Source organism: Balaenoptera acutorostrata, chromosome 6 (assembly GCF_949987535.1).
Source record: "Balaenoptera acutorostrata chromosome 6, mBalAcu1.1, whole genome shotgun sequence".
Taxonomy (NCBI): domain Eukaryota; kingdom Metazoa; phylum Chordata; class Mammalia; order Artiodactyla; family Balaenopteridae; genus Balaenoptera; species Balaenoptera acutorostrata.
This window is the reverse complement of record NC_080069.1, coordinates 30761335-30781020: the sequence shown is the minus strand read 5'-3', so window position 1 is coordinate 30781020 and position 19686 is coordinate 30761335. Positions and strand designations below refer to the sequence as shown.

The 19686-nt window shown below is 39.5% G+C and overlaps 1 protein-coding gene across 5 annotated transcripts in view; it reads right to left on the bottom strand.

Annotated features, from left to right (window-relative positions):
• Positions 1 to 19686, bottom strand: part of MFSD14B (major facilitator superfamily domain containing 14B) — a 463050-nt gene that overhangs the window by 282843 nt on the left and 160521 nt on the right. For 2 of the 5 annotated variants that reach the window (XM_057548335.1, XM_057548334.1), the window contains exon 3: positions 6168 to 6193. The exons of 2 other annotated variants lie outside the window; for them this stretch is intronic. In XM_057548335.1, coding sequence (XP_057404318.1) covers positions 6168 to 6193 — 26 coding nt within the window. Of the gene's footprint in view, positions 1 to 2889; positions 3342 to 6167; positions 6194 to 19686 lie in introns of those variants that run through there. One more of the 5 variants, XM_057548336.1, reaches the window with a different exon arrangement.

The window sequence follows — 19686 nt, the reverse complement described above, 5'->3', positions numbered from 1 at the left end:
TCTAGTCCTTCTAGCCTTTTTTTGGGGTAACAAGCTGCTCTTCAGTACTGTTTCCATTTTGCCTATATAATATATAACATTCTTGTCCTTATAAATCAAAATTAGTCTTTACAGGAGCCCCTCTAAAACGGTCTGAGGAAAATCAACTAAAAACACATCAAATGTCACCAGAATGGCATTGATCCCGAGAGGCCCTACATCAGAGATCTTAACTGGTATCTAAGTACTGGCTTTTTGGAGTCAATGAACATTCTGAAATACACAGTATGCTAAACTCAGTTGTGTTTTCTTTGCAGAAAATCCTTAATTCTCTTCAGATGCTCAAAGGTAAATGATTCCAAAAGGATATGCATTCAATGATAATGCAAATAATTCTGACACAACATTTCAAGGTGTATGAACACACACAATTAGGGAGGGATAGAGCAAAGAAAGGACAATAAAACAAGAACTTATTTACTACACACAATTCCCTTTTCTAGATTGCAATGGTCTCTTAGAATAAATATGTGATTCCCTTCTATTATTCAGGTCAATACATCTCTTTGCCAAACAAGGTAGAAAAAAGTTTCAGCCGATTCCCTGTATGTGGGCAGTCTTGCTTGTGATTATTAGTAACATCTAAGAACTTGAAACCATGAATACACTAGAATCAAGCTATAAGGAAATTCCAACACATTAAAATGAAGTCAAGTTTTGGAGGACAAAGAATGTAGCACCTGGAAGCAATACTAGAAAGAAACTGCAAACAGGAAAGATGCATACTTTGGGGGTACTGGCATATGACATGAACATATATGATTAAAGACATTCACTGCTTTCCCAGGCAACACACATTACAAAAAGCACCAGTGGCTGAACCCTGCTACCGACCCATGCTAGTCATCTAAGTAGAGCAAGCACCAAAACTCACTGTCAGAATTCACTGCAATTTATCAGTACTGACTAGACACACCCTAAGAGGTAAGGAAAGACTGGACAGGAATCTATCTGTGCCTAAATTAGCATCAAGACTCACAGGGAAAGCAATCAGGGAATAAACTGTCTCAGTTTCTTTGAATACACATTCCTCAAAAATTCCTGTTCTAAGCACATAAAATCAGCGACTTTAATTTTTAGGTTGGGGTCTAGTTCCTGTATAGATTAGTAAATGGGAGAGAACTGAATGTTTTTTATCAGACAAGGATCACCTATACATTCTGACCAATCATTCATGCTTAAAATAGAGAAATAATAACAATAACAGCTAATATTTATTGAGGACTTACTAGGTGCCAGGTTGTAGTAACCCTCACAATTCTCTGAGGTAAACACTATCATTAATTTGGAGAGGTTATATAACTTGCCCAAAGTTATACAGGTAATAAAAAGTGGGAACTGGGATTCCAAGCATGCTCACCTAATCACTATGCTTTAATGCTTCAACCTGCCAGGTTATTTTTTTATCCTATAAGCCAAAGAGAGCTAATGAAAATATTTAAGGACAGCAGTAATGATCATATTTACATGTTAGATTACACTAATCAATACGGTGGAGAGCAGCCTGATGATGAAGCAAGCAAGGGTCTCAAGAGATAGTCAAAATCTAGGTCAAAAATGCTAAGGAACTGAACCACAGGAACGCAGAAAGGATAAAAAACCTAAAATCTTTACCTGGTAAACTTAGCTAGACTTATTAATATATTGGATGAAGGGATGGGAAAGGATGGAGTCTACCTCTCAGGTTACTAGCTTGGCCACTGGTCAGTAATTATGGTCTATCAATTCAAAGACAGGAGGAGGAGCTGGCAGTTTCGTTTCCCTTAGTCGGCAGGAAGATAAGTCTACCTTTTATGTAATCAAAAACAAAACGAGAAAAACCAATTCTATAGAATTTCCCTCCTCCTACCAAAAACACTTCCCCACTTTCCAGAAATCTTATCTTTGAAATGAGGAACTCCTAATTTTTTTTCTCAAAAATAAGAAGTCACTTGGGCAGGAAGGGGCCCTCAACATCATTTAGCATTCTTTAAAAGCAAATTAAATCTGAAGCCGATTGCATATAATTTAATTTTCCTAAAATTTCTATTTTCTTTGGAAAAAGTCTCCTTGGCATTAGTTTCTATTCATTGTACCGTTTCTATATTTCCTGTCCTAAATAGAGCAAAAAAGAAAAAAGAAAAAAAATATGTCTTTGAGAAATGACACTCTATGCTTAGAGTTCCAACGTCAGACACCTAAGCGCCACTGACAGCCTGCTCTGCCGAATCCAGGCCAATTAAACCAGTGCTTCGGAAGCCACCTGACTCTCACGTGAAACTGTTAAGAGACTAGCCTGAATACGCTCCTCAGTTGGGCCCTGGGATAGGCAGCTTCCTCTGAAATCCTGCTCACCAACCGCTTCTGTGACCGCCTAGAGAACCACGAAGGAACAGGAAGGCGCTGCCCAGCCTCCACCGCCAACTTCCCGGTCCAGGGCCCAATGCCGGTTCTAAAGGTTCTCCACACATCTTCTAAGTAGGCTCAAGCCAGAAAGTGCACCAATGAAAACAGTATCCACTGTCACCTGTATGGAGAGCTCTGAAAGAACCAAATTACTTATATTCACGGTCCCACGTTGGGCGTCTTTTGAAACAATAACCAAGTCGCCTAAATTTTTGTCTAGCGATGAGCAGCGCTAGGAAAGCCTAGCAGTGATGAATTCGGCTGGCTGACACGGTAAAGGACAGGCTTTCAGACAGCCAGAGCCCCTCGAGCGGAGGCGAAGGGTCAGTGTATCCTCATCCCCAAGGGACCCAGGCCCCAGCCCCGCATCAGGCGTCCCCGGACTCAGGCCGCGACGCCGCCCAACCTCCCCTGGCTTGGGGCTTCGGGCTGAGAAAAGCGTCCGAACTCCGAGCCCGCACTCACCCAGTTGCCGCTCGCGGCCCGCGCGCCCGCGCGCTTCTCCAGCATGGCTCCCGCCTCGGGCTCCGACGCCGCCTTCTCCTCCCTCTCCAGTGGAGATTCCGCGTTCATGCCGCTGCCATGCCCGCGCCGGCTGGGGGGGTTACGGGGCTACAGCTACGCCGCAAATGCGGCGGCGGGGCCCGCGCTCTCATGGGCTCCGCGGCCCAAACCGGCCTGCAGGTCAGGCGGCTGCGCCAGTGGCAACGCCGAGTGCTTTGAGCGCTGCCCAGGCCGGAGCCGCAAAAGAAACGAGGCGAGGAGAGCAGCTAAAAGCGGGCACAAGCCACAGCCACCAACAGAACCAAACTCAGAGAGCTGCCAACAGCGGCTCCAGCGGCCGAGGTAGCCCCGCTCCGCTTCCCCACAGGCCGGCTAGGGGCAGGAGGCCCCGCCCCGGATCTCAGCTCCCGCCACAAGCTCTGCGCCTGCGCTCAAAGCCTCAGCAGTGCCCGCCCACCTCAGGCCCCGCCTCCACGTTTCCGGGGCCTCCTTGACGTCAGGACTCCGCGGCACGCTGGAAATGCGTCATCTCCCAAGGACCCCAGGAGTAGTTTCTTTTTCCTGAGACAGAACCGGATCTGGCGAACTGAGGGTGTCAGGTGCTGGGGGTTTTGTTAGTGACTGCACTTCTGGTCTTGGTTTGGTGCCCCCAACAAGTATATGGATGGGCACGTTCTGACACGGATACAGAGCCCCGGGATCTGGAATCCCGAACTGGGGAAGTGCCGTATGCTATAACTACGATATTCTGTTCCTCTTCAAAATCTATACAGAAGCTGACAGAGAGCTTACCTGGGCTGTGGGATTCATGGGAAGGACAGTCTTAGGAAACATACAGGTCCCTGTTCCAATCCAGAACTACTTGATGGTACCAACACGGTGTATATGAACTGATTACTCAAAGCCTCAGATCATGTTTGGGTAAAGTGCTGATGTGCTAAAGTGCAGAAATCAGCTAACACTAATTGTGGCTCTATAAATGTTATGATTACTGGCTGGAAAGGACCTTGTGAGATATTACATCCTACTTTGCAGATGCCAACCCAAGCTCCAAAAGTAAAGTGGCTTGGCTAGTTGAAGAGTTAATGTGACAGATAGGACCTGCTCCACGAATTTGGGGAACAAATATAGTGAGAATATTTTTTATTAGGTGTTTGAGCATTCGATGCCTCTTTGAAAGAAGACAAACACTGAAACTCTGAAGAACTTATGTCTTCCTCCTTATTAAAGAGACCCAGGTGGACTTAATTGAAGAATGGAGTAAGTCCAGTCATTTCACTATTGATTTGCATCTTGTATTATTGCTGTTGTTTCAAATGGGTCTTGTACAATCCTAAAGATTTTTGTTTGATTTGTTATAGTGTATCCATTGGCTTAGGTCCCTTCCAGGGCTTCAGTCCATAGCACTTGGTGTACTGAGTTATAGCTTCATTTACACTCACTGATCACACATTGCTTCCCAAAGCATATTGATGTCCAAAATCAGTTTTTCCTGAAAGAACCTAGAAATTCTTTTATTGAGCTCAGGTCTTCTACCTAGACTGCCCCTTCTATCAGGGACTTTACTGCTACTTGTCCTCGACTGAAGGCTTTTTAGTCGGCACTAGGAAACTGACAGGATTTTAGAAGCCACCAGCCTTGAATTGTGAGTAGGAAATTCCCCCAACAATACCTCAGACCAGTTGTCCCCTATCCTGTTCTTAAATATAGCCAGAGAAGAGGATATGTTAAATAGGCCCAATCCATTTATGGATAGCTGTCATATTTTGGAATTATGTCCTTTTATTAAGCCAAAAACTGCCTGCCTATTTCAGCCATACTTTGATTCTGGTTCTGCCTTCTATATCTGTACAAAAATGTCTAATTCCATTTGTTTGAAATTCCAAGATGCACTTGTCATCTTTCTTGATTATCTTCTAAATACATACCAGTTTGTGAAAATCCCAATTAAAATGCATTGCCAAAAATGCAACACTGGAAGTAATATTTAATGATGGCACTGTGAGGTCTGGTCCCTTGATTTGCATAAAAGTAAATTATCATAAAAGTACATTTTAGGAGATGAATTATTTATTGCATTATGTTGATAGTTATACCATAGGAATTAAATAGACCCTTATTCTTACCTTCTAATGAATTCTGCACTAATCAATGTCAAAGACCTGGGATTCCACATAATTTAATTCAACATCCTAGGCTCTAGGAAAATAATGGCACTCACTGAAGGATACGTGTGTTATGGTATTTAGAAAATAGGATATCTGTATGCAGACCATGAAATTGGACCCTTGTCTTACACCAGACATCACTCAAAGTGGATGAAATTCTCAAACATAAGACCTGAAACTCTAAAACTACTGAAAGAAAACAGGGAAATAATCTGACTGGACAAATTTTTTTTTGATATGACACCAAAAGCACAGGCCACAAAGCAAAATCAGACAAGTGAGATTGCATATAAAGCTTTTGTACAGCAAAGGAAATAATCAACAAAATGAAAAAGCAACCTACTGAATGGGAGAAAATATTTTCAAATTATATATCCAATAAGGGGTTAATATCTAAAATATATATGGAACTCATGCAACTTAATAGCAAATAGATAAATAAATAGCCTGATTAAAACATGGGCAAAAGACCTAAATAGACATTTCTCAAAAGAAGACATTCAAATGACCAACAGGTATATGAAAAGATGCTCAACTTCACTAATCATCAAGGAAATGCAAATCAAAACCACAATGAGATACCACCTCAAATCTGTTAGAATGGCTGTTATAAAAAAGACAAAAAATAACAAGTGTTGCAAGAATTTTGATAAAAGTGAACATGTGTACACTGCTGGTGGGAATGTAAATTGGTACAGTGTGGAAAACAGTATAGAGTTTCCCCCCAAAAGTAAAAAAACAAAATTACCATATGATCCAGCAGTCCCACTTCTGGGTATATATCCGGAAGAAATAAAATCAGAATCACAAAGAGATAACTGCACTCCCAGGTTTATTGCAGCATTATTCACAGTTGGTGAGACATGGAAACAACATAAATATTTATCTTCAGATGATTGTTTAAAGAAAATGTGATATATATATATATATATGTATATGCAATATTATATCATTCATCATTTTAAACGATGTAAATATAGCCATTGTGACAACATGGATGAGCCTGGAGGACATTATGCTAAGTGAAATAAGCCAAACACAGAAAGACAAGTATTGCGTGATGTCACTTACATGTGGAATCGAAAATAGCCAAACTCCTAGAAGCAGTGGAGTAGAATGGTGGTTTCCAGGGGTTTGAGGGAGAGAGAAATGGGAGATGTTTGTCAATGAGTATATAATTTCAGTTATGCAAAATAAGTTCTGAAGACCTAATGTACAGCAGTGTGACTATCATTATCAGTACCGTATTGTATTCTTGAAATTTGCTAAGAGGGTTGATCCTAAGTGTTCTCATTACAAAAAGAAAAACGAAAGAAAATGGCAACTGTGAAGTGATAGATATGTTAATAGCTTGGTTGGAGTGACTATTTCATAATCTATATGAATATCAAAACATCAATTGAACACCATAAATTTTTTCAACTTTTATTCATTATACCTCAATAAAGCTGGAGCAATAATTAATAAAAAAATTTAATAAACATTTTAATTCAGAAAAGGAAAAGCTGTTAAACTCATGGTATGGTTTATTACAGTGAAAGGATGCAGATTGAAATCAGAAAAGGTAAAGGGCACATAGGCCAGAGTCCAGGAGAAACCATGCAACAAGTTTCCAGTTGTATTCTCTGAGTGGAGGCTATGGACATCGTTTAATTACCCCAGCAATGATGTGTGACAATACGCATGAAACCCAGGAAGCTTACCTAAGTCTTGGTATCCAAGGTTTTTATTGGGGGTCAGTCACATAGCATGGAGCACCAAGTGACTGACCTTAGGTACTCAGTCCTCAGCCCCTCCAGAGATGATATTGATACCAAGTGGCCCAAAGACCCCATCATAAGTCACATTGTTAGCATAAGCTTCCTAGCATACCCCAAGGCCCCAGGTAAACAAAGCCATTATTATCAGGCTTATAGGGATATTCCAAGGGCTTAGAGGTTATCTCCCAAAAGACAGACATGGGCCAAAACTTTGTTTTTTGGGGGTTTTTTTTCATCTTTATTGGAGTATAATTGCTTTACAAGGGTGTGTTAGTTTCTGCCTTATAAGAAAGTGAATCAGCTATGCATATACATATATCCCCATATCTCTTCCCTCTTGCATCTCCCTCCCCCCACCCTCCCACCCCTCTAGGTGGTCACAAAGCACCGAGCTGAACTCCCTGTACTATGAGGCTACTTCCCACTAGCTATTGGTTTTACATTTGGTAGTGTATCTATGTCCATGCCACTCTCTCACTTTGTCTCAGCTTAACCTTCCCTCTCCCCGTGTCCTCAAGTCCATTCTCTAGTAGGTCTGTGTCTTTATTCCCGTCCTGCCCCTAGGTTCTTCATGACCTTTTTTTTTTTTTTTAGATTCCATACAAATCTGTTAGCGTACAATATTTGTTTTTCTCTTTCGAACTTACTTCACTCTGTATGACAAACTCTAGGTCCATCCACATCATTACAAATAACTCAATTTCGTTTCTTTTTATGGCTGAGTAATATTCCATTGTATATATGTGCCACATCTTCTGTATCCGTTCATCTGTCGATGGACACTTAGGTTGCTTCCATGTCCTGGCTATTGTAAATAGAGCTGCAATGAACATTGTGGTACATGACTCTTTTTGAATTCTGGTTTTCTCAGGGTATATGCCCAGTAGTGGGATTGGTGAGTCGTATGGTAGTTCTATTTTTAGGTTTTTAAGGAACCTCCATACTGTCCTGCACAGTGGCTATATCAATGTACATTCCCACCAACAGTGCAAGAGGGTTCCCTTTTCTCCACACCCTCTCCAGCATTTTTGATGATGGCCATTCTGACTGGTGTGAGATGATATCTCATTGTAGTTTTGATTTGCATTTCTCTAATGATTATTGATGTTGAGCATTCTTTCATGTGTTTGTTGGCAATCTGTATATCTTCTTTGGAGAAATGTCTATGTAGGTCTTCTGCCCATTTTTGGATTGGGTTGTTTGTTTTTTTGATATTGAGCTGCATGAGCTGCTTGTAAATTTGGGAAATTAATCATTGGTCAGTTGCTTCATTTGCAAATATTTTCTCCCATTCTGAGGGTTATCTTTTTGTCTTCTTTATTGTTTCCTTTGCTGTGCAAAGCTTTTAAGTTTCATTAGGTCCCATTTGTTTATTTTTGTTTTTATTTCCATTTCTTTAGGAGGTGGGGCAAAAAGGATCTTGCTGTGATTTATGTCATGGAGTGTTCTGCCTCTGTTTTTCTCTAAGAGCTTGATAGTGTCTGGCCTTACATTTAGGTCTTTAATCCATTTTGAGGTTCTTTTTGTGTATGGTGTTAGGGAGTGTTCTTATTTCATTCTTTTACATGTAGCTGTCCAGTTTTCCCAGCACCACGTATTGAAGAGGCTGTCTTTTGTCCACTGTATATTCTTGCCTCCTTTATCAATGATAAGGTGACCATATGTGCGTGGGTTTATCTCTGGGCTTTCATTCCTGTTCCATTGATCTATATTTCTGTTTTTGTGCCACTACCATACTGTCTTGATTACTGTAGCTTTGTAGTGTAGTCGGAAGTCAGGGAGCCTGATTCCTCCAGCTCCGTTTTTCCTTCTCAAGATTGCTTTGGCTATTCGGGGTCTTTTATGTTTCCATAAAAATTATGAAATTTTTTGTTCTAATTCTGTGACATACGCCAGTGGTAGTTTGATAGGTATTGCATTGAATCTGCAGATTGCATTGGGTAGTATAGTCATTTTCACAATGTTGATTCTTCCAATCCAAGAACATGGTGTATCTCTCCATCTATTTGTATCATCTTTAATTTCTTTCATCAATGTCTTATAGTTTTCTGCATACAAGTCTTTTGTCTCCTTACGTAGGTTTATTCCTAGGTATTGTATTCTTTTTGTTGCAAAGGTAAATGGGAGTCTTTCCTTAATTTCACTTTCAGATTTTTCATCATTACTGTATAGCAATGCTAGAGATTTCTGTGCATTAATTTTGTATCCTGCTACTTTACCAAATTCATTGATTAGCTCTTGTAGTTTTCTGGTAGCATCTTTAGGATTCTCTATGTATAGAATCTTGTCATCTGCAAACAGTGACAGTTTTACTTCTTCTTTTCCAATTTGGATTCCTTTTATTTCTTTTTCATCTCTGATTGCGGTGGCTAAAACTTCCAAAACTATGTTGAATAATAGTGGTGAGAGTGGGCAACCTTGTCTTGTTCCTGATCTTAGTGGAAATGGTTTCAGTTTTTCACCACTGAGGACGATGTTGACTGTGGGTTTGTCATATACGGCCTTTATTATGTTGAGCGAGGTTCCCTCTATGCCTACTGTCTGGAGGGTTTTTAACATAAATGCATGTTGAATTTTGTCGAAAGCTTTTTCTACATCTATTGAGATGATCATATGGTTTTTCTCCTTCAATTTGTTAACAGGGTGTATCACATTGATTGATTTGCGTATATTGAAGAATCCTTGCATTCCTGGGATACACCCCACGTGATCATGGTGTATGATCCTTTTAATGTGCTGTTGGATTCTGATTGCTAGTATTTTGTTGACGATATTTGCATCTATGTTCATCAGTGATACGGGCCTATAGTTTTCTTTTTTTGTGACATCTTTGTCTGGATTTGGTATCAGGGTGATGGTGGCCTCATAGAATAAGTTTGGGAGTGTTCCTCCCTCTGCTATATTTTGGAAGAGTTTGAGAAGGATAGGTGTCAGCTCTTCTCTAAATGTTTGATAGAATTCGCCTGTGAAGCCATTTGGTCCTGGGCTTTTCTTTGTAGGAAGATTTTTAATCACAGTTTCAATTTCAGTGCTTGTGATTGGTCTGTTCATATTTTCTATTTCTTCTTGGTTGAGTCACTGGAGGTTGTGCTTTTCTAAGAATTTGCCCATTTCTTCCAGATTGTCAATTTTATTGGCATAGAGTTGCTTGTAGTAATCTCTCATGATCCTTTATATTTCTGCAGTGTCAGTTGTTACTTCTCCTTTTTCATTTCTAATTCTATTGATTTGAGTCTTCTCCCTTTTTTTCTTGATGAGTCTGGTTAATGTTTTATCAATTTTGTTTATCTTCTCAAAGAACCAGCTTTTAGTTTTATTGATCTTTGCTATCGTTTCCTTAATATCTTTTTCATTTATTTCTGATCTGATCTTTATGATTTCTTTCCTTCTGCTAACTTTGGGGTTTTTTTGTTCTGCTTTCTCTAATTGCTTTGGGTGTAAGGTTAGGTAGTTCATTTGAGATGTTTCTTGTTTCTTAAGGTAGGATTGTATTGCTATAAACTTCCCTCTTAGAACTGCTTTTTCTGCATCCCATAGGTTTTGGGTCATCGTGTTTTCATTGTCATTTGTTTTTATGTATTTTTTGATTTCCTCTTTGATTTCTTCAGTGATCTCTTGGTTATTAAGTAATGTATTCTTTAGCCTCCATGTGTTTGTATTTTTTACAGATTTTTTCCTGTAATTGATATCTAGTCTCATACCATTGTGGTTGGAAAAGATACTTGATACAATTTCAATTTCGTTAAATTTACCAATTCTTGATTTGTGACCCAAGATATGATCAATCCTGGAGAATGTTGCATGAGCACTTGAGAAGAATGTGTACTCTCTTGTTTTTGGATGCAGTGTCCTGTAAATATCAATTAAGTCCATCCTGTTTAATGTACAATTTAAAGCTTGTGTTTCCTTATTTATTTTCATTTTGGATGATCTGTCCATTGGTGAAAGTGGGGTGTTAAAGTCCCCTAGTATGATTGTGTTACTGTCGATTTCCCCTTTTATGGGTGTTAGTATTTGCCTTATGTATTGAGGTGATCCTTTCTTGGGTGCATAAATATTTACAATTGTTATATCTTTTTCTTGGATTGATCCCTTAATCATTGTGTAGTGTCCTTCTTTGTTTCTTGTAATTCTCTTTGTTTTAAAGTCTATTTTGTCTGATATGAGAATTGCTACTCCAGCTTTCTTTTGATTCCCATTTGCATGGAATATCTTTTTACATCCCCTCACTTTTAGTCTGTGTGTGTCCCTAGGTCTGAAGTGGGTCTCCTGTGGACAGCATATATACAGGTATTATTTTTGTACCCATTCAGCCAGTCTACGTCTTTTGGTTGGAGCATTTAATCCATTTACATTTAAGGTAATTATCAATATGTATGTTCCTATTGCCATTTTCTTAATTGTTTTGTGTTTGTTATTGTAGGTCTTTTCCTTCTCTTGTGTTTCCTGGCTAGAGCAGTTTCTTTAGCATTTGTTGTTAAGTTGGTTTGGTGGTGCTGAATTCTCTTAGCTTTTGCTTGTCTGTAAAGGTTTTAATTTCTTCGTCAAATCTGAATGAGATCCTTGCTGGGTAGAGGAATCTTCGTTGTAGGCTTTTCTCCTTCATCACTTTAAATATGTCCTGCCATTCCCTTCTGGCTTGCAGAGTTTCTGCTGAAAGATCAGCTGTTAACTTTATGGGGATTCCCTGGTGTGTTATTTGGTTTTTTTCCCTTGCTGCTTTTAATATTTTTTCTTTGTACTTAATTTTTGATACTTTGATTAATATGTATCTTGGCATGTTTCTCCTTGGATTTATCCTGTATGGGACTCTCTGTGCTTCCTGGACTTGATTAACTATTTCCTTTCCCATATTAGGGAAGTTTTCAAATATAATCTCTTCAAATATTTTCTCAGTCCCTTTCTTTTTCTCTTCTTCTTCTGGGACCCCTATAATGCGAATGTTGGTGTGTTTAATGTTGTCCCAGAGGTCTCTGAGACTGTCCTCAATTCTTTTCATTCTTTTTTCTTTATTCTGCTCTGAGGAAGTTATTTCCACTATTTTATCTTCCAGATCACTTACCCGTTCTTCTGCCTCAGTTATTCTGCTATTGATCCCTTCTAGAGAATTTTAAATTTCATTTATTGTGTTGTTCATCACTGTTTGTTTGCTCTTTCATTCTCCTCGGTCCTTGTTAAACGTTTCTTGTATTTTCTCCATTCTATTTCCAAGATTTTGGATCATCTTTACTATCATTATTCTGAATTCTTTTTCAGATGGACTGCCTATTCCCTCTTCATTTGTTAGGTCTGGTGGGTTTTTGCCTTGCTCCTTCATCTGCTATGTGTTTCTCTGTCATCTCATTTTGCTTAACTTACTGTGTTTGGGGTCTCCTTTTCACAGGCTGCAGGTTCGTAGTTCCCATTGTTTTTGGTGTCTGTCCCCAGTCGCTAAGGTTGGTTTAGTGGGTTATGTAGGCTTCCTGGTGGAGTGGACTAGTGCCTGTGTTCTGGTGGATGAGGCTGGATCTTGTCTTTCCAGTGGATAGGTCCACGTCTTGTGGTGGGTTTTGGGGTGTCTGTGGCCTTATTATGATTTCAGGCAGCCTCTCTGCTAATGGATCGGGTTGTGTTCCTGTCTTGCTAGTTGTTTGTCATAGGGTGTCCAGTACTGTAGCTTTCTGGTCGTTGAATGGAGCTGGGTCTTGGCGTTGAGATGGAGATCTCTGGAAGATTTTTGCCATTTGATATTATGTGGAGCTGGGAGGTCTCTTGTGGACCAGTGTCTTGAACTTGGCTCTCCCACCTCAGAGGCACAGCCCTGATGCCTGGCTGGAGTACCAAGAGCGTGTCATCCACATGGTCACAATAAAAGGAAGGAAAGAAAGAAAGAAAGAAAGAGAGAGAGAGAGAGAGAGAGAAAGAAAGAAGATAAAATAAAATAAAGTAAAATAAAATGAAACAAAGTTATTAAAATAAAAAATAATTATTAAAAGAAAAATTTTAAGTAATTAAAAAAAAAAACGAAAAAAAGAAAGAAGAGAGCCACCAAACCAAAAATCAAATCCACCAATGATAACAAGTGCTAAAAATTATACTAAAAAAATAAAAAATAAAATGTATAGACAGAACCCTAGGACAAATGGTAAAAGCAAATCTATACAGACAAAATAACACAGAAGCATACATATACACACTCACAAACAGAGAAAAAAGGGAAACGATATGTATATATCATTGCTCCCAAAGTCCACCTCCTCAATTTGGGATGATTCGTTGTCTATTCAGGTATTCCACAGATGCAGGGTACATCAAGTTGTCTGTGGAGATTTAATCTGCTGCTCCTGAGGCTGCTGGGAGAAATTTCCCTTTCTCTTCTTTGTTTGCACAGCTCCTGGGGTTCAGCTTTGGATTTCGCCCTGCCTCTGCATGTAGGTTGCCAGAGGGCATCTGTTCTTTGCTCAGACAGAACGAGGTTAAAGGAGCAGCTGATTCGGGGGCTCTGGCTCACTCTGGCTGGGGGGAGTGAGGGGTACAGAGTTCAGGGCGAGCCTGCGGCGGCAGAGGCTGACATGACGTTTCACCAGCCCGAGGCATGCCTTGTGTTCTCCCGGGGAAGTTGTCCCTGGATCACGGGACCCTGGCAGTGGTGGGCTGCACAGGCTCCTGGGAGGGGACGTGTGGATAGTGACCTGTGCTTGCACACAGGCTCCTTGGTGGCTGCAACCACAGACTTAGCGTTTCATACCCGTCTCTGAAGTCCGCCCTGGTAGCCACGGCTTGCGCCAGTTTCTGGAGCTCATTTAGGCGGTGCTCTGAATCCCCTCTCCTTGCGCACCAGGAAACAGAGGCAAGAAAAAGTCTCTTGCCTCATCGGCAGCTCCAGACCTTTCCCCGGACTCCCTCCCGGCTAGCTGTGGCACACTAGCCCCCTTCAGGCCATGTTCATGCACCCAACCCCAGTTCTCTCCCTGGGATCTGACCTCTGAAACCGGAGCCTAACTCCCAGCCCCCACCTGCCCCAGTGGGTGAGCAGACAAGCCTCTCGGGCTGGTGAGTGCTGGTCGGCACTGATCCTCTGTGCAGGAATCTCTCTGCTTTGCCCTCCGCACCCCTGTTGCTGCGTTCTCCTCCATGGCTCCGAAACCTGCCCCCTCCGCCACCCACAGTCTCTGCCCGAAGGTGCTTCCTAGTGTGTGGAAACCTTTCCTCCTTCACGGCTCCCTCCCACTGGTGCAGGTACCATCCCTATTCTTTTGTCCCTGTTTTTTCTTTTTTCTTTTGCCCTACCCAGGTATGTGGGGAGCTTCTTGCCTTTTGAGAGGTCTGAGTTCTTCTGCCAGTTCAGTAGGTGTTTTGTAGGGGTTGTTCCACATGTAGATGTATTTCTGATGTATTTTTGGGGAAGAAGGTTAGCTCCACGTCTTACTCTTCTGCCATCTTGAAGCTCTTCCAGGCCAAACCTTTGTTTGGAATATGTAGGCTTTGGGTGAGCCAGGCCTGCTGAGTTAGTCCTTCACTGCACAGAATCTAATAAAATAAACAACTTAAATGTGATTTTTCCAAACCAAAATGTTTTATAATGTGTGCTAGAACCAAGACTCTTGCTACTCAATTTGTGACTTCTAGAAGTAAATTGTCAGGTTAATAAGGATACCCCCATCACAATTTGTAACTCAAAGAATTAGGAATGGGAGAAGAGAGACAGGCAGAAGTAGGTGAAGACTTATGCATGCTATCAAAGAGCAGACAGTCTAATAGGAGAGACGTGATAATAACACTGGCTACCATTTAGTGAGTGATTGGTGATAAGTGATTTATATATTACCTTTCATCTTCATCTTAACTTTATAAGGTAGGCATTTTAATCTTCATTTACATATGGAGAAAACCAAGTGAGGTATATTTAGAAATTTACCTTTGCTTTGCTGCCAGTAAATGGTTAAACAAGATACAAGTCTTGGTAGTCTACTGCTGGTGGGAATTTAGGCTGGTAAGGCCTTTCTGGAAAGAAATCAGGTAATTCTTATTGATGTTAATATGCATTGCTCAGCAACCAAACAAACCATACTTATGTATCTCAGAGAAATTCTCACATCAACACATAAAAGGATAGTGGCAGGAATTTTTATTGTACCATTATTTGTGGGACGAGGGTGTTGGAGACAATCTAGGCCTCCATGGATGGATAAATTTAATGTGACAGATGCATAGTATAGAACACTATGCAACAGTGAAAAGTAAGAGACTATATGCATACAAAAATTTTTGAGAGACTCTTCTATATTAAAAAGAAACTAAAGGTACCTAATAACCAAATATAAGCAACCTTTATTGGATCCTTAGTTAAAAAAATAATAAATAAAGGCAGCAATAAAATATATTTTGGGGAGAAAATATGTAACATAGAGGGCAGTGAAAAGGTTAGTATCTGTATTTTACTAAGAGTTCTATATATCAATTTTAAAAAGACACATAATCTTCTCTTCCCCCCAAATGAGCAAAGAATCATGAACAGCGCAATTTCAAAATAAGAAATACAAACTGTTAAAAAACATAAAAAGATATATTCACTCTGATTAGGAACCAAAGAAATGTAAATTAGAATAATGAAACATCACTTTCCATTGTTAAGAAGAGCAAAGATTAAACAGAATAATAATAATATTCAAAGTTGGTGAAGGTGTCAATACTGGTGAAGTGTAAATTAGTTCAACTTTTTGGAGGTAATGAATTAGACAATATGAGCAAATTTTTACATAAATATTCCTTTGACCTACCTATTCTACAAGTTTAACAATTTGTAGAATCTGCCCAAAGGCAATAATTAAACAAATGGATAAAAAAATCTTTTGGTAGCTTTGTAGGCAAGAACAGAAGGAAGAGAACCAGGTACAGGGCTACTTCAATAGTCCAGGTAAGATATGGTGGTGACTTGAATAGGGTGATGGCAATGGGGATGGAGAGAAAAGGACGGATTGGAAACAGGACCAAAAGGCCTTGCTTATGGACTGGATGTGGGAACAGTTAATAAAGTGCACTTAAAACAGTCAGATTGCTGAGCTCTCTATGTAGAAGTGGAACACCTAGAATGGTGAAATTTTCACTGAGGCTAAAGTCTGTGAACTGTTTACTAAAAACACTGGGCTTCTGGTAGATTCATGGGGCTTGAAAGAGAAATTGTTGAAGTTCTGTGAGTGAAGTGCCATGGCAGACATTAAGAAAACAAAAAGTAAAAGGGACTGTACTTGGAAGTGCAGGAGTGAAACATACTAGGATTCCACCACCACTGTAAGCCTTACTTACTTTGATATCCCAGCATTCCTTCCCACTCCCCATTACCTTCCCCTTAACAAACACATAAATATAAACCTGTCCAAAAGAACTTCTTCAACCACATACACAGACCTGCAGTATTCCTTCTAGGCAGCTCCTAGAAGAGCTATTCAAAGACAAGGATCCTGGTAAAACACCAGTGCTAAAGAAATTTGTCATACCTACCACATCTCTTCTAAGAAGAATTATAGAATCAGCCATCCAAGTTACACAAAGAAATCCTGCTTTGGTTTATTTTTTTTTTTTTAGAGGTACAAAGGATTATTATTAAATATAGATCTATTCTCATACAGAATTAACATTCCTCGAACTTCAAACATTGGTTGGTTTGCAAGTAGCAGTAACATTTTATTTTTTTGTGGCTTAATAGCTCTTTTTCTATTTGAATTTTATTTTATTTTTTTATACTGCAGGTTCTTAGTTATCTATTTTATACATATTAGTGTATGTATGTCAATCCCAATCTCCCAATTCATCCCACCAACCCCCCCCCACCGCTTCCCCTCCTTGGTGTCCATACATTTGTTCTCTACATCTGTGTCTCTATTTCTGCCTTGCAAACCGGTTCATCTGTACCATTTTTCTAGATTCCACATATATTCATTAATATATGATATTTGTTTTTCTCCTTCTGACTTACTTCACTCTGTATGACAGTCTCTAAGTCCATCCATGTCTCTACAAATGATCCAATTTCCTTCCCTTTTATGGCTGAGTAATATTCCACTGTATGTATGTACCACATCTTCTTTATCCATTTGTCTGTCAATGGACATTTAGGTTGAGTCCATGACCTGGCTATTGTAAATAGTGCTGCAATGAACATTGGGGTGCATGTGTCTTTTTGAATTATGGTTTTTTCTGGGTATATGCCCAGTAGTGGGATTGCTGGGTCATATGGTAATTCTTAGTTTTTTAAGGAACTTCCATACTGTTCTCCATAGTGGCTGTATCAATTTACATTCTCACCAACAGTGCAAGAGAGTTCCCTTTTCTCCACACCCTCTCCAGAATTTGTTGTTTGTAGAATTTCTGATGATGCCCATTCTAACTGGTGTGAGATGATACCTCATTGTAGTTTTGATTTGCATTCCTCTAATAATTAGTGTTGTTGAGCAGCTTTTCATGTGCCTCTTGGCCATCTGTATGTCTTCTTTGGAGAAATGTCTATTGCGCTGTCTGCCCATTTTTGGATTAGGTTGTTGACTTTTGTGGTATTGAGCTGCATGAGTTGCTTGTATATTGTGGAGATTAATCCTTTGTCTGTTGATTCATTTGCAAATATTTTCTCCCATTCTGAGGGTTGTCTTTTTGTCTTGTTTATGGTTTCCTTGGCTGTGCAAAAGCTTTGAAGTTTCATTAGGTCCCATTTGTTTGTTTTTGTTTTTATTTCCATTTCTCTAGGAGGTGGGTCAAAAAGATCTTGCTGTGATTTATGTCAAAGAATGTTTTTCGTATGTTTTCCTCTAAGAGTTTTATAGTGTCTGGTCTTACATTTAGGTCTTTGATCCATTTTGAGTTTGTTTTTGTGTATGATGTTAGAGAGTGTTCTAATTTCATTCTTTTACATGTAGCTGTTCAGTTTTCCTAGCACCACTTATTGAAGAGACTGTCTTTTCTCCATTGTATGTCCTTGCCTCCTTTGTCATAGATTAGTTGACCATAGATCCGTGGGTTTATCTCTGGGTTTCTATCCTGTTCCATCGATCTATATTTCTGTTTTTGTGCCAGTACCATAGCTTTGATTACTGTAGCTTTGTAGTATAGTTTGAAGTCAGATGGAGTTAGTAATATAATACAATATCTAAGATAAAAAGTACACTGTGTGGGATTAATGACAGTTTCGACCTGGCAGAAAAGATTAGTGAACTTGAAAACAGCAATAGAAGCTATGCAAAATGAAATACCGAGTGAAAAAACGATTGGAAAAAAGTAAAGAGTGCCTCACTGTGTGACAATTTCACACACACTGGTCTAATTTATAGTTTGAGTCCCCAAAGGAGAAGAGGGAGGGGCATAGAAAGTATTTGAAAAAATAATGACCAAAATTGTATAAATTTAATGAACCCTATAAACCCAGAGATCCAAGAAGCTCAATAATACATAAGCACAAGAAACATGAGGAAAACAACATCAAAGTACATCATAATCAAATTGCTTAAAACTAATTGTAAACAGAAAATCTTAAAATCAGCCCAAGTAAAAAAACACATTATGTACAATTATGTACAGAGGAACAAAGTTAAGAATGAGACCATATTTTTCACTGGGAACAATGCAAGGTAGAAGACAGTGGAGCAACATCTTTAGAGTACTGAAAGAAGAGAAAAAGTCAACCTCACCCTAGAATTCTATCATTATTTATTTTGTTGTTCAAATTGTTCCATCTTTGGCCATTGGGAGCTCTTTCAGTTTTTCTCCTGTGTCCTTTTGAGAAATTTTTTTTTTCTTTAGAACTTTGTTACTTTCTGACACTACAGGATGCTCCAGGTTCGTTTAGTATTTTCTCAGCCCAGCCTTAGGATCAGCCATTTCTGGTTTCTTTTATTACAGAATGATTCTTAGAAACCAAGATTTGGGTGGTGGGTGTGCTCATTGTCACTGAGGTGTCAATGCTTTTAGGTCATTTCATGTATACACAAATCTATATTTTTGTATTTGTCTGTTTGAAAGGATTCACTTTAGTTGGCTTTTTTTCTCGTGGAGAACTATCCTTACTTAATCTTTTCAATTCCTTACATTCCATCCAGCAAAGCATTCTATTTGGGAAATTTGGCTAAAAGGCAAATGTGATTTACCTTCTGAAACAAAAATGTTATGCTGTTATGCATACTAGGATGATTCAGAATCAGATCGAGTGAGCAAACATTCCATAAGGAAGGATGGAATTTTGAGTAATCCAGGCAGACAAAGAGTTTATTCTACAATGTATGTGAACTATGCAAAAAGTTAGAAATTTAAAGCCTTTTCCCCTTGCCCTACTTCTATGTGTTTCACATGCTAGATATTTGTGTTCCTGCCACCTGATACAATTCTATGCCTCTAGCAGTAATTATTGCTGATATGGGTCAGCTCCTCCTGCTCCTTGCCACCCCCTCATAATCAATTATCAAATGTTACCTATGCATTTTCTCACCTCCTATCTCTCTTTCCCCACCCCCACATTGAAGCAACGATCGTGTCCTATTTATTCTGTATCGCAAATCATTCTGCACCTGCTCGTTCCTACTGACACTGCCATAGTTCATAACCTTCTCATCTCTCAGTAGTTTAGTGTCTTTATCTTTGGGTTTATTTCCACCTATGCATGCTCTCCTCAAACAAAATTGGTCTTTATAATACAAATCCATCTTATTATGTCACTTTGTTGCTAAAAATTCTTCAAGGTCTCCTGTTTTTATGCAAGACAAGGCTCCAGCCCATTAGCATGATATGCATGGCCCAGGATAGCTTTTTCCCACCTCTCAGCCTGATCATCTAGTACATTCTACAACCATGCCACTGTGCTCCCAAAC